This window comes from Triticum urartu, chromosome 7, assembly GCF_003073215.2.
Source record: "Triticum urartu cultivar G1812 chromosome 7, Tu2.1, whole genome shotgun sequence".
In the NCBI taxonomy this organism is placed as follows: Eukaryota; Viridiplantae; Streptophyta; class Magnoliopsida; order Poales; family Poaceae; genus Triticum; species Triticum urartu.
The window spans coordinates 603,627,220-603,639,570 of record NC_053028.1 but is presented as its reverse complement, the minus strand read 5'-3'; the positions used below and the strand labels follow the sequence as shown (position 1 = coordinate 603,639,570).

The 12,351-nt window shown below is 45.2% G+C and overlaps 1 protein-coding gene across 1 annotated transcript; it reads left to right on the top strand.

Moving 5' to 3' along the window:
- The first annotated feature begins 8,727 nt into the window (after positions 1-8,727).
- LOC125519150 lies at positions 8,728-10,348 on the top strand. Its single transcript, XM_048684035.1, has 2 exons — positions 8,728-10,041; positions 10,124-10,348. Exons 1-2 carry the CDS (start codon positions 8,869-8,871, stop codon positions 10,346-10,348), a joined length of 1,398 nt encoding a protein of 465 aa, XP_048539992.1. The 5' UTR covers positions 8,728-8,868.
- The last annotated feature ends 2,003 nt before the right edge of the window (positions 10,349-12,351 follow it).

The following is a 12,351-nucleotide window of genomic DNA, read 5'->3' as shown; positions in this document are numbered from 1 at the left end:
AGGCCCACTTGTATTTGAGTTATGTGAGCTAAGGTCACCTATAAAAGCACAATGATATTGTGTTGCACCTAAATGTAGTAGGGGCATATAGCTATATCTAAGAGACCACCTTAGACCAAGTGTTCACAAGAAATTTTAATTGATTCCACACAAAATATATAGTATATGTACTTATCATTGTGGTTGCTTCATCCTCGGTGCTCGCCAGTAGCTGCACTCTTCTGAATCGGGCTAACCCCCTAGCCATTAAAAGCATAATAGAAATACACAAGGTCCAGAGTTACAGGAAACATGAAAGAACAGAAAAGCGAGCCCAAGCACTGCAAGAAAACCCCACTCATCACCGAAACATGCACCATGGGGGCAAACACATGGACAAAATACAAATTAGAACAAGACCAATAAAAAAAGCCAAAATAACATTGACTAAAACTAAATCATCCAGAGAAGATCTTCAAGTAGTCCTCCCTTTTTCGATGGGTTGTTGGGCTGCACCGCAGATCCCTGTGAAGTTTAGCGTGTTGGTGCGAAGAAGCTCTGCTCCAGTATTGAGTGTCATAGTATCATTCTCCTTTCGAGACCTGCCCGGTAAATAAGTGAAGTGCAAGCAGAGAAAACAATCTCAAAAGAGGACTCAACTTCTTTACAGAAGGAACAACTAGGATTACTAGGTCATGTTCTATGTTTCATGACACGTCTAGTTAGAACAACATCTTGGAACATTTGCCATAAGAAGATTTGAATCTTCATAGGCAGCTTGGCTTCCTGGATCCATTTATAGTGACAACCATCAAGGGGTTTCTCCAGCCATTTATACATGGATTTAGTTGGGTACTTGACATTTTATTAAAGGCCCTAGTAAATAGTATCATGACCAGTAGTTGAAACTATAGTGACCATTCTTTTCACAAGGCTTGGAGCAACATCTAATTCTCTATTAGATCCAATATGCAACACTTCTTTTCTATAGGATGCACTAATGATGGTTCCCGTGTGCAATAATATACATTTTAACAAATAAATTACTACAGGCAAACTAAGAAAATCAAGAGGAGCTGACATGTGAGGGTAAAACTCTTTGAACAAGTGCAAGTGAAATTTATCAAACGACACAAGGCTAGTGCCCTGAGATACTTTGTCTCACTGATGGCTAAATGGTGGCTCATAAAATTTGGAAATGAGTGGACTTACAGTGGGGGTCTGATTTTGCTCGCCAATTTATCAAGGGAGAAGTGGTGTGTGCTGGATGTGGGAGAGAAGAAACACTGGTACACAAATTCTGGCTCTGCCCACATGTGATCATGGTCTGGAACCTTGTTAGAGAAGTCACATGATCACCGCTGATAACCCCACATCGTTGTACTTCGCTCTCGCAGTTGAGGAATTGGATCCTAGACTGGTTAGTTTCTGCAAATGATCAGGCGAAAGCAATTATGATGCAAACGATCTATCAAATTTGGATGGCAAGAAATGATGCACGAGATGGGAAAAATGGGTGAGTCAAGGATGATCGCTAAGAAAGTGAACTTTTATTTACAAGAATGAAAAGAAGCGAATTCCTCTGCAAGAGTGCGCAAGGTGTTTTCACTGTAGCACCAACATGTGGTCCTAGCCCAACAAAGGTTTTGCAATCTCCGCTAAGGATAAAAGCGCATATTGGTCGCCCCATCATATGACTTCATAACATGCACGCCGGGTCATTTGTTGATCTACAAGGTGGACATCACAATAAATACAACTAATCCTGAATAGAAAAGATAAATAGTACGAGATAACATTATGACAAACATATGTCATTACATAAATATTTCACCAAACAGAGGTCAACATACCCACATTACACTAATCATTGCAGCGAAAGAAGAAAGAGATTCGAGTACAGATAAGAAGCAAATATGTCTAAGATGCAAGAGAAATAAGCAATGTCTACTCTTCTAATCCTAGACTGATAAGTTGGATCCCATCCTAATGATCCTCGTCGAAGAAGAACTCCACGTAGAGAGTACCACACTCCCACCTTAAAATAACATTTTACCTGTAATTGCACCTGGTGTTGTTGTGGTATCCGCAAGTTAATGAAACTCAACAATAACATTGCCAAGGGTACTAAGACTAACATCACTTCTGGGTAGGATTTTGTTAAGTTGTGAGGTTGCAGCAAGCAGCTAAGCAATGTAAACCATCTGCGAATACAAGAACAAGATAAGAGAAACCTACGCATAAGGGGGCACAACTAGTTGATCAAGAAATGATCTTGAACACATGCCTACAAGACATTCATAACCCCATCGTGCCCTCTTCTAGATTGCATACCCAGAAGAAGAGACAGTCACCCTACGCACATGGTTGGCACTTTTAGTTATTAGTTGAAGTTCTCTAGAACTGCATTATAAATTTCCAAGTCGCCCATAAACGTGGGCACGGCTTTCCGAAAGATTTAACCTGCAGGGGTGCTTCCAACTTCCCATTATAAGTTCTGCATGCATACTCATTCCTCCAAGTTCAAGGCCGTTAGAGCCTAGAATCCGTTCTGGGAGTACAGAGTAACAAGTTCCTCTACCTAATGTCAAACTAATCCAGAAAGGCCTCCCGGTGGGTCAAGATCCCGATCAGAGCTGATGTATCTCGTGACCTAGTCCCATCTGTCTATATGTTGAGCTTACGGCTGCCCAAACCCCGAGTTCCCTATGGTGTCCCCGCACACTGCTAGGTATTTTGCATCTACGCCCTCAGCACTGGCACCCCTGTTTGTTATGAAAATGAATCCTCGGGTTGATCACTCCTTATGCAAGTTTTAGTTCTGTTGGAAAATTTTAGTACCAACCTTGAGACATCTGGAAGAGTTCAACGCTAGATAAAGGGATTTGAGGGGCCCCATAGTACCCGACACATGAAAGGATGCACTCACCAAGGAACATAATGGCAAGTATAATGAAAACGAGGGTGACCAAATGGAACAAAATGCCGGGGCATGGGCCTAAGTCTTCCACCCTTAGTCAATGCTTGGACGGTAGGGAGGGAAGTGAAGCCTATGGGCGGACATGGCAAATACCTTTCTATAGCTACGGGCGGTAGAAAAAAGTGGCGGGAAACGTGTCGGTGATTGTCGCGAGGAGTTGGCACGCGGGGACCTCCATTAATTGACTCACTTCCCGGTGAGATGAGTGTATGGCTGTCTGCACCACTGACCGTGCGCGCGCGGGGGGGTGGGGGGGTGGGGGGAGGGAAACTTTCTTCCCGCGCGAGCGGTTGGCCATGGAGCACGCTAGAAAGCAACATCCCGCAACCTCCAAATAGTCTTGTGTGCTCGATATGAAGCGGTCTTCATAAATTATGATGATCCAGAGCGGAATGACGACTATACTAGACCGAATGTTGCGACCGAAATCATTATATTGACAATTATTATGTCCATTGATCCGATATACTCCCATTTGCTATAGTCGGCTCTAAGTCTAGCATTTTAGGTTCGTTATTTAGAGTTGGAAAATGACTGGCCGGTACTAAGTCAAGTGCGCTGGCTCATTCCAAGCTCTACGCTATTTTCTACCGCGCCCTAGTCCATCTTTCTTTTTCGAAACGGAACCTGATCCATCTTATGATTTGAACAGTTGAAGCTAATTATTTCGCTTACGTCTCTGGCGGCTCACGGCAAGGAACAAGAGTTCAGTCGTTGGTTTAGCGTGATCGGCAAGAACCCTATAAGTACTCACTGGAGCAATGATATTCCTACGTACGTACTGATTTTACAAGAAGTCAAGTCCTCGTGTTAGTTGGTCAATCTGACGACATGCAAATAACCTAGTACCTTGAGTTTTGTACAACTTTGACTTAGGAACAGGATTTCCGTGTAAACAATGCTTGGATTTTTTTTTCCGCTCTTTCCGTACAACTGTAGTACTCCCGTCCGAGTATCGGGCGTCGTGAGCAGTGATCACCGATGATTGCCGAAAGTTGATGAGTTCTTTTGGCAAGATGACTATAAGTCATTGTGTGCATGAGGCCAATGGGTGTACCCATGAACTTGCTCGTTTTAGTTTTGAGGGACATGAATATGGGGTGTGGAATGATAAACCTCCGGACTTCCTGATCCCATTCATTGTAAAGGACATGCTTGCTACCTAAATACAGTTGCCAAACTTCAAAAAGAAAATTTGCTCAACAATATACCTTAATAACGCGCTGACGTTTTCCTTGAGAGGTTGTCAGATCAAATTATCTTTCTGCCAACATGCACTATTGTTTAGTGAATAATAAACCTCAATAACGCGCTTGTTGGTAGGAATGAACGAACATTTTCTTTCACTAAAAAAACTATGTCCAATAAATGCTTCAGAATTGTCATGCAAAAACAGACAAGTTTGTCCACTAGTGCAGAACCGGACAATAGCACCGGTTCGTAAGACCCTTTAGTGCCGGTTTAGTAACCGGCACTAAAGTGTGGGCACTAAAGCCCCCCCCCCCTCTTTAGTACCGGTTCAGCACGAACCGGTGCTAAAGGGAAACCACGTGGCACGAGCCAGCTCCGGGGGCCGGGAGCCCTTTAGTACCGGTTGGTAACACCAACCGATACTAAATGTTTGTGGGTTTTTGTTTTATTTTTTATTTTTCAATTAAATTTGTGCTATCAATTTAATTTAGGATTGTTTTACGTTATAATGAGTTGTAGTCGTCGTCGTCATCATCATCATCATCATCGCATATTAATAAATAAATAAACTCTAGCTAGCTAAAAATCATCGTAGTCGTCTAATTACCACTATTTAATCATCATAGTCATTACCGTTAGCTATCTAATCATCACCATCACTGGCTAGCTTAAAGAGGAAACATTCACTATGTGACAGAAGCAAAGATATCATCGAGTTCAACATAATCATCACTAACATCGAAGTTCAGGACACGGACATGAGACAAGTACTAATTAAGAGCATGAACTAGTAGCTACTCCTGCTGCTCCCTCTCAGGTAGAATAGCATAGAACATGTATAGCTCTCCTGATTCATCATACTGGAGCATGCAGATGAATCTGTCTCCTAATCTTGGGTTGCACTTCTCCTTACCGCCCCCTGGTACTTCTCTGCGATCGTTAACAATTTTGCTCCAATCTTTCACTATTAAGCATTCTTCGCTTTCAGAAATCCTGAATGCACTCATGTGCAATGTAGGATATCTTGGCCGTAAGCTAACCATTGACATGTCATCTTTAGTCTCGATCCACTGAGGCACAACTGTCATCGGAAGTCCCTGTTGAAGAACATCGTATATAGTAATTAATATACTAAGCAATGAAAGTTTAGCTTCAAAAATAATGTATGCAAAAGATGCACTAATTAAGGACAAATAGTTAAAATCTTACCATCTTTCGATTATAGATGTGATCGTAGTTCAATACGATCACCATTGGTCGCACGTTTTGAGTACTAACATTTCTAAGTTCAGGAAAAAAATTGTCTTGACAGTATTAAGATCCTCAAGCCATGAAACATAATGACTTATCTCCTCGCAGTTTAATTGAGCCCCGGGGCAGTAGTAGGTCATGTCTACCAAGCGCCGGACATGTTTGCTTGAACCGAAATAAGCTGACAATACAAATTAGTTGTCAACTATTTTTGAATAAACTGTATCAAAGACATAAATATATGCACGCATGGTTGAAAAAAAACTCACATAATGGTAGAACTGGAGGCGTTTACACATCGACCCAGATGTCTATATTACCTTCAATATCATCTTCCGGACGAATATCAAAGGTGATAACCATATCAGGCTCAAATGCATAAGCCTTGCATAGTGCTTGCCAAGTTTTACATTCAAAATGGGTGTATGTGTCTCCATTATATAATTTGACGTTGAAAGTATACCCATGCTCCGTCTTCAAGTAAACTCTTTTTACCTCCATATCATCTATAGCACTAAAACCTATCTTATCCAAAACAAAGATTCTTGCATGGCAGGAGATGCGCTAGTAGAATAGTGAAAAATTAAAATTATAAGTTGAAGCAAATGAAGCATAAGTTTTGCATTCAAATAATAATTATTGCCAAAGTGACTTACTGTATCAACTTCGAATGTCTCATCCAGCTTGATACTGAAGCGCCTACCATCAACAAGGAAATTTCTGTCGCACAGGCCGCGCTGGTCTTCACAGTGTTCGCACTATATGAAATCTTTTTCGTCGTCAGATGACATTTCCTATATTCATATAGGTGAAACATTAAACACCTATTACTATCTAACATTAATTAATATCTAGCCAAATATATATTCATCTAACATTTGACATTAATATATCTAACTATATTCATCTCTAACAATTGACATTACTATATATTTAACTTTTCTATCTAATTCATCTAACATTCGACATTAATCTAACATTTATATAAACTCAAAATATATATAAAAATTAAATAAACAGAAAAACTCATTAACAAATAACAGAAAAATTAAATAAATAGAAAAATTAAATAAACAGAAAAACTCATTACTAAAAATAAACTAGTTATATTAATTATTGAACTAGTTCAAATCTCATATACCTAAATAAACTAGTTCGACAATTTTCTTACTAAAAATAAACTAGTTATATTAATTATTCAACTAGTTCAAATCTCTAGTTCGACAATTTTCTTACTAAAAATAAACTAGTTCGACTAATGTGTGTGTATGTGTGTGTGTACGTATATATATGTGTGTGTATGTGTGTATGTGTGCGGCCCCGTACGTACGAGCGGGGGCGCCGGCGTACGGGGCGGAGGCGGCGGCGTACATACGGGCGGGGGCGCCGGCGTACGGGCCGGGTGCGACGACGACGGACGACGGCGCGACGGGTACGCGAGAGCGAGAGACGTACGGGACCGCCGTGGGACGACGACGGACGGCGGCGTGCGGCGTTCGGGGCGGCGGCGCGAGATGGCGACGACGACGGGAGATGGGCGGCTACGACGAGACGGGCGACGGGTTCGAGCGGCGCGCGAGAGGTTGGAGACGAAAGAAGTAGGGAGATCTAACTGAATTTTCGTAAGTGTTGTATATATAGAAGAGGCCTTTAGTACCGGTTGGAACAACCAATCGGTACTAAAGGCCAACTTTGGCCAGGCCAAGAGGCGGGAAGAGCAGGCCTTTAGTACCGGTTGGTGGCTCCAACCGGTACTAAAGGATGGTCTTTAGTACCGGTTGAAGCCACCAACCGGTACTAAAGGCCTCGCGCTGCCACCCCAAAGTTTAGTCCCACCTCACCGGGCGAAGGGCAGCCGCACTGGTTTATAAACACAGCCGCGGCTACCTCTTCGAACTCCTCTATATAGCAGGCTTGTGGGCCTAAATTCTGCGCGCTGCCCTGTGAGTCTGCTGGGCCTTTAAGGCCTGTAATTGCACTCCCATGGCCTAGCAGGCCCATAGGGCAGCGCCCCAATTTTTTTTATAGTTTTTTTTCTTTCTGCTTTATTTTCTTCTATTTATTTCTGCGTAGTTTTTTGTATAGTTTTTTCTTTTCTGTTATATTTATTTTTTTCTATTTATTTGTGAATAGTTTTTCATCTAGTCTGCTTTATTTTTTCTTCTATTTATTTCTGAGTAGTTTTTTCTTTTCTGCTATATTTATTTTGTTCTATTTATTTCTGAATAGTTTTTTTATATATTTTTTTCTTTTCAGCTATAGTTTTTTTCTTTTCTGCTATTTTTTCTTTTCTGCAAAACTTGATGGTCAAAGTCTGGAGTTATAACCAAAGTTTAAAAAAAAGAAATGCCGACGTGCAATTAGTTTTTCATAACAGAAGAAGTCCGGAGTTGTAATAAGTTATTAAAAATAAAAAAGAGGTGCAATGCTCGTTAATTTGCTTCAAGCCTTTCGGAATAGTGTAAACTGCACTGCGCATAGCTCCGTGCAGTCTACCATATTCCTGAAGGCTTGAAGCTAAGCAACGTGAGCATTGAGCCTCTTCTTCATCGTCTCTGCACTCAGGGCTTATAAACCGCTCCTAGTCCCTCTCTCTTCGCGAGGTGGGACTAAAAACAGCTTGCCATAACCTCTTTAGTACCGGTTCGTGATACGAACCAGCACTAAATGATGATGGTGGGGCCATAGCCTGACCGCAGGCTGACACAGCCTTTTTAGTACCGGTTCGTGATACGAACCGGTACTAAAGGTTCGCAACGAACCGGTATTATTGATCGCTGCCACGAACCGGTACTAATGTACACATTAGTGCCGGTTCTAATTCAAACCGGCACTAATGTGCTTTACGTTTGACCCTTTTTCTACTAGTGGTCGTGCTATTACATAAAAATTTGCCATGTTCTAAATTTAAAATGGTCTAGTTGCATAAAATATTGTTATAAAATTGTCGCACTGCAGAGTAATTCTCATGCGTTTCAAGGATTTACCATGATTGCAGCATGGAGAATTGTAAGCCAAATAAACAAGATATTGAATATTGCCATGCTTAATTAGGTTTTGCCGTGTTGGGTTGACTTAAAATGCTACGTTTTTTTCTTTCCAAAATGGATCCTGAGTGAACCAATTACTATCGTTATCTCATAGTTCACCCAAAGGATGCATTTGGAAAAGACATGCAAGAGGCCGTTCGCTTAGAATTCTTTAAAATCTGATATTTTCTACATATATTCATTTGAGCGACAAGTAGTATGAATCAAAGAGAGTATCAGATTTTTAGCATTTTGACAGCTATATATGTCTCGAAAGTTGTGGAGAATCCCCAAGTCATCGTTGCTAACCGTCGAGCTGATCTACTTGTTTGTACGGCCAAACTTTACGTCGTGAGATAACGAGTGGTTTTCACAGATTTACGGGAGGCAGACCACCACACTGACATTCATTCACGTTGTTTGCACAGTAAAACGGGAATGGACTTCGCCAAGGAAGTTGTCGTTCAGGCGGCGCTGTCCGAGATCCTTGGCCGCATCTTCTCCTCCCTGCTAGACGGCCTTCGCCGGCCGACCGACGGTGGCGCCAGGGACGCGCACCGCCGGCGGCTGGAGCGGTTGCTTGGCAGTATTGGCAGCATGGTCGAGGAGGCGGAAGGGCGGCACATCAACAACCACCAACTGCTCGGCCACCTCAAGGTCCTCACCGAGGGCATGTACCGCGCCCGCTTCGCCCTCGAGGCGGCCGACCTCGACGACGCCCATGACGCCGACGCCACGGACGACGACGGTGACCACATCGTCCGGCGCCGCTCGCTCGCGCTGCTCTCGCCGTTCAACAGGGCGAAGCGTTCCCGCATCACGAGCCTGATCTGGGGAGCTGGCGCTGGCGCCGGGGACAACGACGGTGGGTCGATGCAGAGGTTGGCGGCCGCCAGCGAAGAGCTGGAGGGCCTGACGCACGACTGCACGAGGGAGTTCGTGCTTCTCGTCCAGGGGTACCCGCGCAAAGTGCACCGGGCGGTGCGGACGACGCTGTACATGGACCGCTGCGTGTTCGGACGGCACGTCGAGACGGAGCGCATCGTCGACTTCCTCCTGCAGCAACATGGCGGATACCTGAGCGCGCTCGCCGTCGTCGGCGCCAAGAAGGTCGGGAAGACCACGGTCGTCAAGCACGCCTGTGGGGACGAGCGCGTGCGGGGCCACTTTGCGCGCGTCGAGTGGTTCGAGACGCCAGAAGTCGTGAAGGCGGGAGGCCAGCCGGGGCAGACCGCGTGGGAGAGCGACGGACCGGAGTATCTCGCCGGCGTGCGCCGCATCATCAGCGAGCCGCGGGAAGGCCGATCGCTCCTCGTGTTCGACGACGCCTGGCCGGTCGACGCGTCGGCCTGGCGCGAGCTCGCATCGTCGACCACCACGGGCGCGGGCGACTGCAAACTCATCTTCACGTGCCGCGACGCCGACCTCGCCCGGGACATGAGCACGGCGGCGGAGCCGGTGGTGCTGGGCAAGGCCCCGATGGAGGAGTACTGGTACTACTTCAAGGCGTTCGCGTTCGGCGGCGGTGCGGACCCCAGGGACCACCCTCGGGCCGCGGCGGTCGGCCGGGAGATCTGCGAGCGGCTCGACCGCACGTACCTCGACGCCAGGGTGCTGGGTGGGCTGCTCGGGGCCAACCTCGGCGACGCACCGGTTCTGGCGCCGCATGCTGGCGGCCCTCGCGCGGTGCGAGCGGCGGCCGCTGCACGTCGGCGTCCTGCTCGAGCTCCTCCCCGTGAACGGCAGGCGGCTGCAGTCGTACGGCTACTGCCGGAGCCCGCCGAATGTCACCGTGCAGGACGTGCTCGGCGGGAGGGCCAGCGGCGGCTCCGATGAGGATGGCTCGATGACCGTCCATCTCTGCAGGGAGACGCTGTACATGGATCACTGGTACAGCATCACTTTCAAGAAGTACTAGGTTGCCTCCCGGCCGTGTCGGGACAGCTTAAGTTCGTGGCAATAAATAGTTACAATAACTAAATGTAAGTCGCCGTATTTAGAATTTGGGTCAGTTGATTTCGCGTGAAGAAGGGTTATCGAAGAAGGCTACCCCATTATCTATCTTAGAATATAGGGGTGACGCAAGTTGGCCGGAAAAAACTGATCCTCACCGGGACTAGAGGGATGGCCAGGCGACAGCAACATGGCGGTAGGAGGCGGTTATATGAAAAGGAAGAGCAAGAGTGTATGTAACCCGAATGTCATTGGAAATGTTGTATATATTTTTTTGCATGGTAATACGTGTCTCGGTTATATCAAAAGATCATGGTATAAGTTGCGTACATACCAATTTGGTAAAACTGGAAGAATCCTCTGAGCTTGCCTTCACACCCGAGCTCGACACGTCTCCAATGCTGATATGCAACTTTGCGGGCATCCAAGATGGCTCGCCAAAGACGAAACCATTACTGTTGAACGATTAGACCGGGGCAACACCCCAGACACATCATCGAACTCTAGATCTGGCACCTCCACATGACTAAGGCGTTGAAGAAGAAAATCATATCTGCCATCCACGGACCACAAACCCAGCACACGATCCATCATCTTCTAGATACAGCCGATGCAGACCACAATCTACATCCGCTCATGGATTACCTCCCAAACTCCGCACCGACGCTGGAGTAAAAACCATCGCAACGGCGGAGCCCGAGGACATGGGTCCACCATGAGGATACTGCCGCCGCAACGCCATCCTTATTTGAATAGACTGGTTTCCAGATCCATCCCAAACCATAGGACCGATCGCCTCGTCAAAGTAGGATCAAAGGAATCTTTATTCAGCGTCGTCATTGCCGATGCCGAAGCCATGACGATGAACAAGTTAAAAACCTAAACTACAAGAGTCTAAACATGATCCACACGCGTGAATCCGGCGACCCCCCTCACCACTGATGACCGAGGTCGCCGGCGGAGGAGAGCCGCCGGAGGACAGCGTGAGTCAGAAAAGCTAGACTTGCGCTATTCCCTATTGTTTTTCTTTTATGAAATGGTATTCCCTATTGTTGTATGTACTTGTCATTGTCTGTTGTTGGTGACTGGGCCGTACAAGTCAAGTGCCCCGGCTCCACTGCAAACTCTACGATATTACCTGCCGCCTAATCCATCTTACAAATTGATATTAATGGTAGAAGAAAATTAATTAACTTGTCTACGTCTGTAGCGGGCAAACGGGAAAGGAATAGAAGTCAAGTCATCTGCCTTCATAGTCAAGAAACATGAGTCAAGTCGTTTGTCCCACCGAACCATGAATTGTTACAAAAACAGTGATATCTTGCAATTTTTCAGGATTCATTCCAGACCTTTCGATAATGTGCTGATTGTCAAGTTGCCCCTATAAATACTCACCCGAGCAATGCTGCTCCTACGTACACACAAGTCAAATTTATTGTACAAAAAACTTCCAAACTTTTTTGACTTTTTCTTTAATCATCAAAAATAATAATTCATATGAGGTGTATATACATCCAACAACCAAAGGGTATTTCCCACGAGATCACCATGCAGGACATGCTCGGCGGAAGGGCCATTGACGGCTCCGACGATGATGGCTTGATGACCGCCCATCTTTGCAAGGAGCGTTGTACATGGATCACTGGTACAACATCACTTTCAAGAAGAACTAGGTTGCCCCTGTCGGGACAGCTTAATTTCGTCGCAATAGAACTCATTACAAATGTTCTACAGATGTGTGTACTTTAGACTCTATGTGATCATACAGTTGGTTGCAAAGGTGACATTTGGATGTTTTGATTTTTCAAACAGCTTGTAGTTTTTAGAACTGCCATAAATGAAGAGTTTTCTTCAAGACATTGACAAAGGTGCTGATACGCCTCGCTGGGACTGAGCTTACGCTAATTTCAAGTGGGCCCAGTGATGAAGCTATATATGTAGGGTAGGGTCATGGATCTGTCCAACATA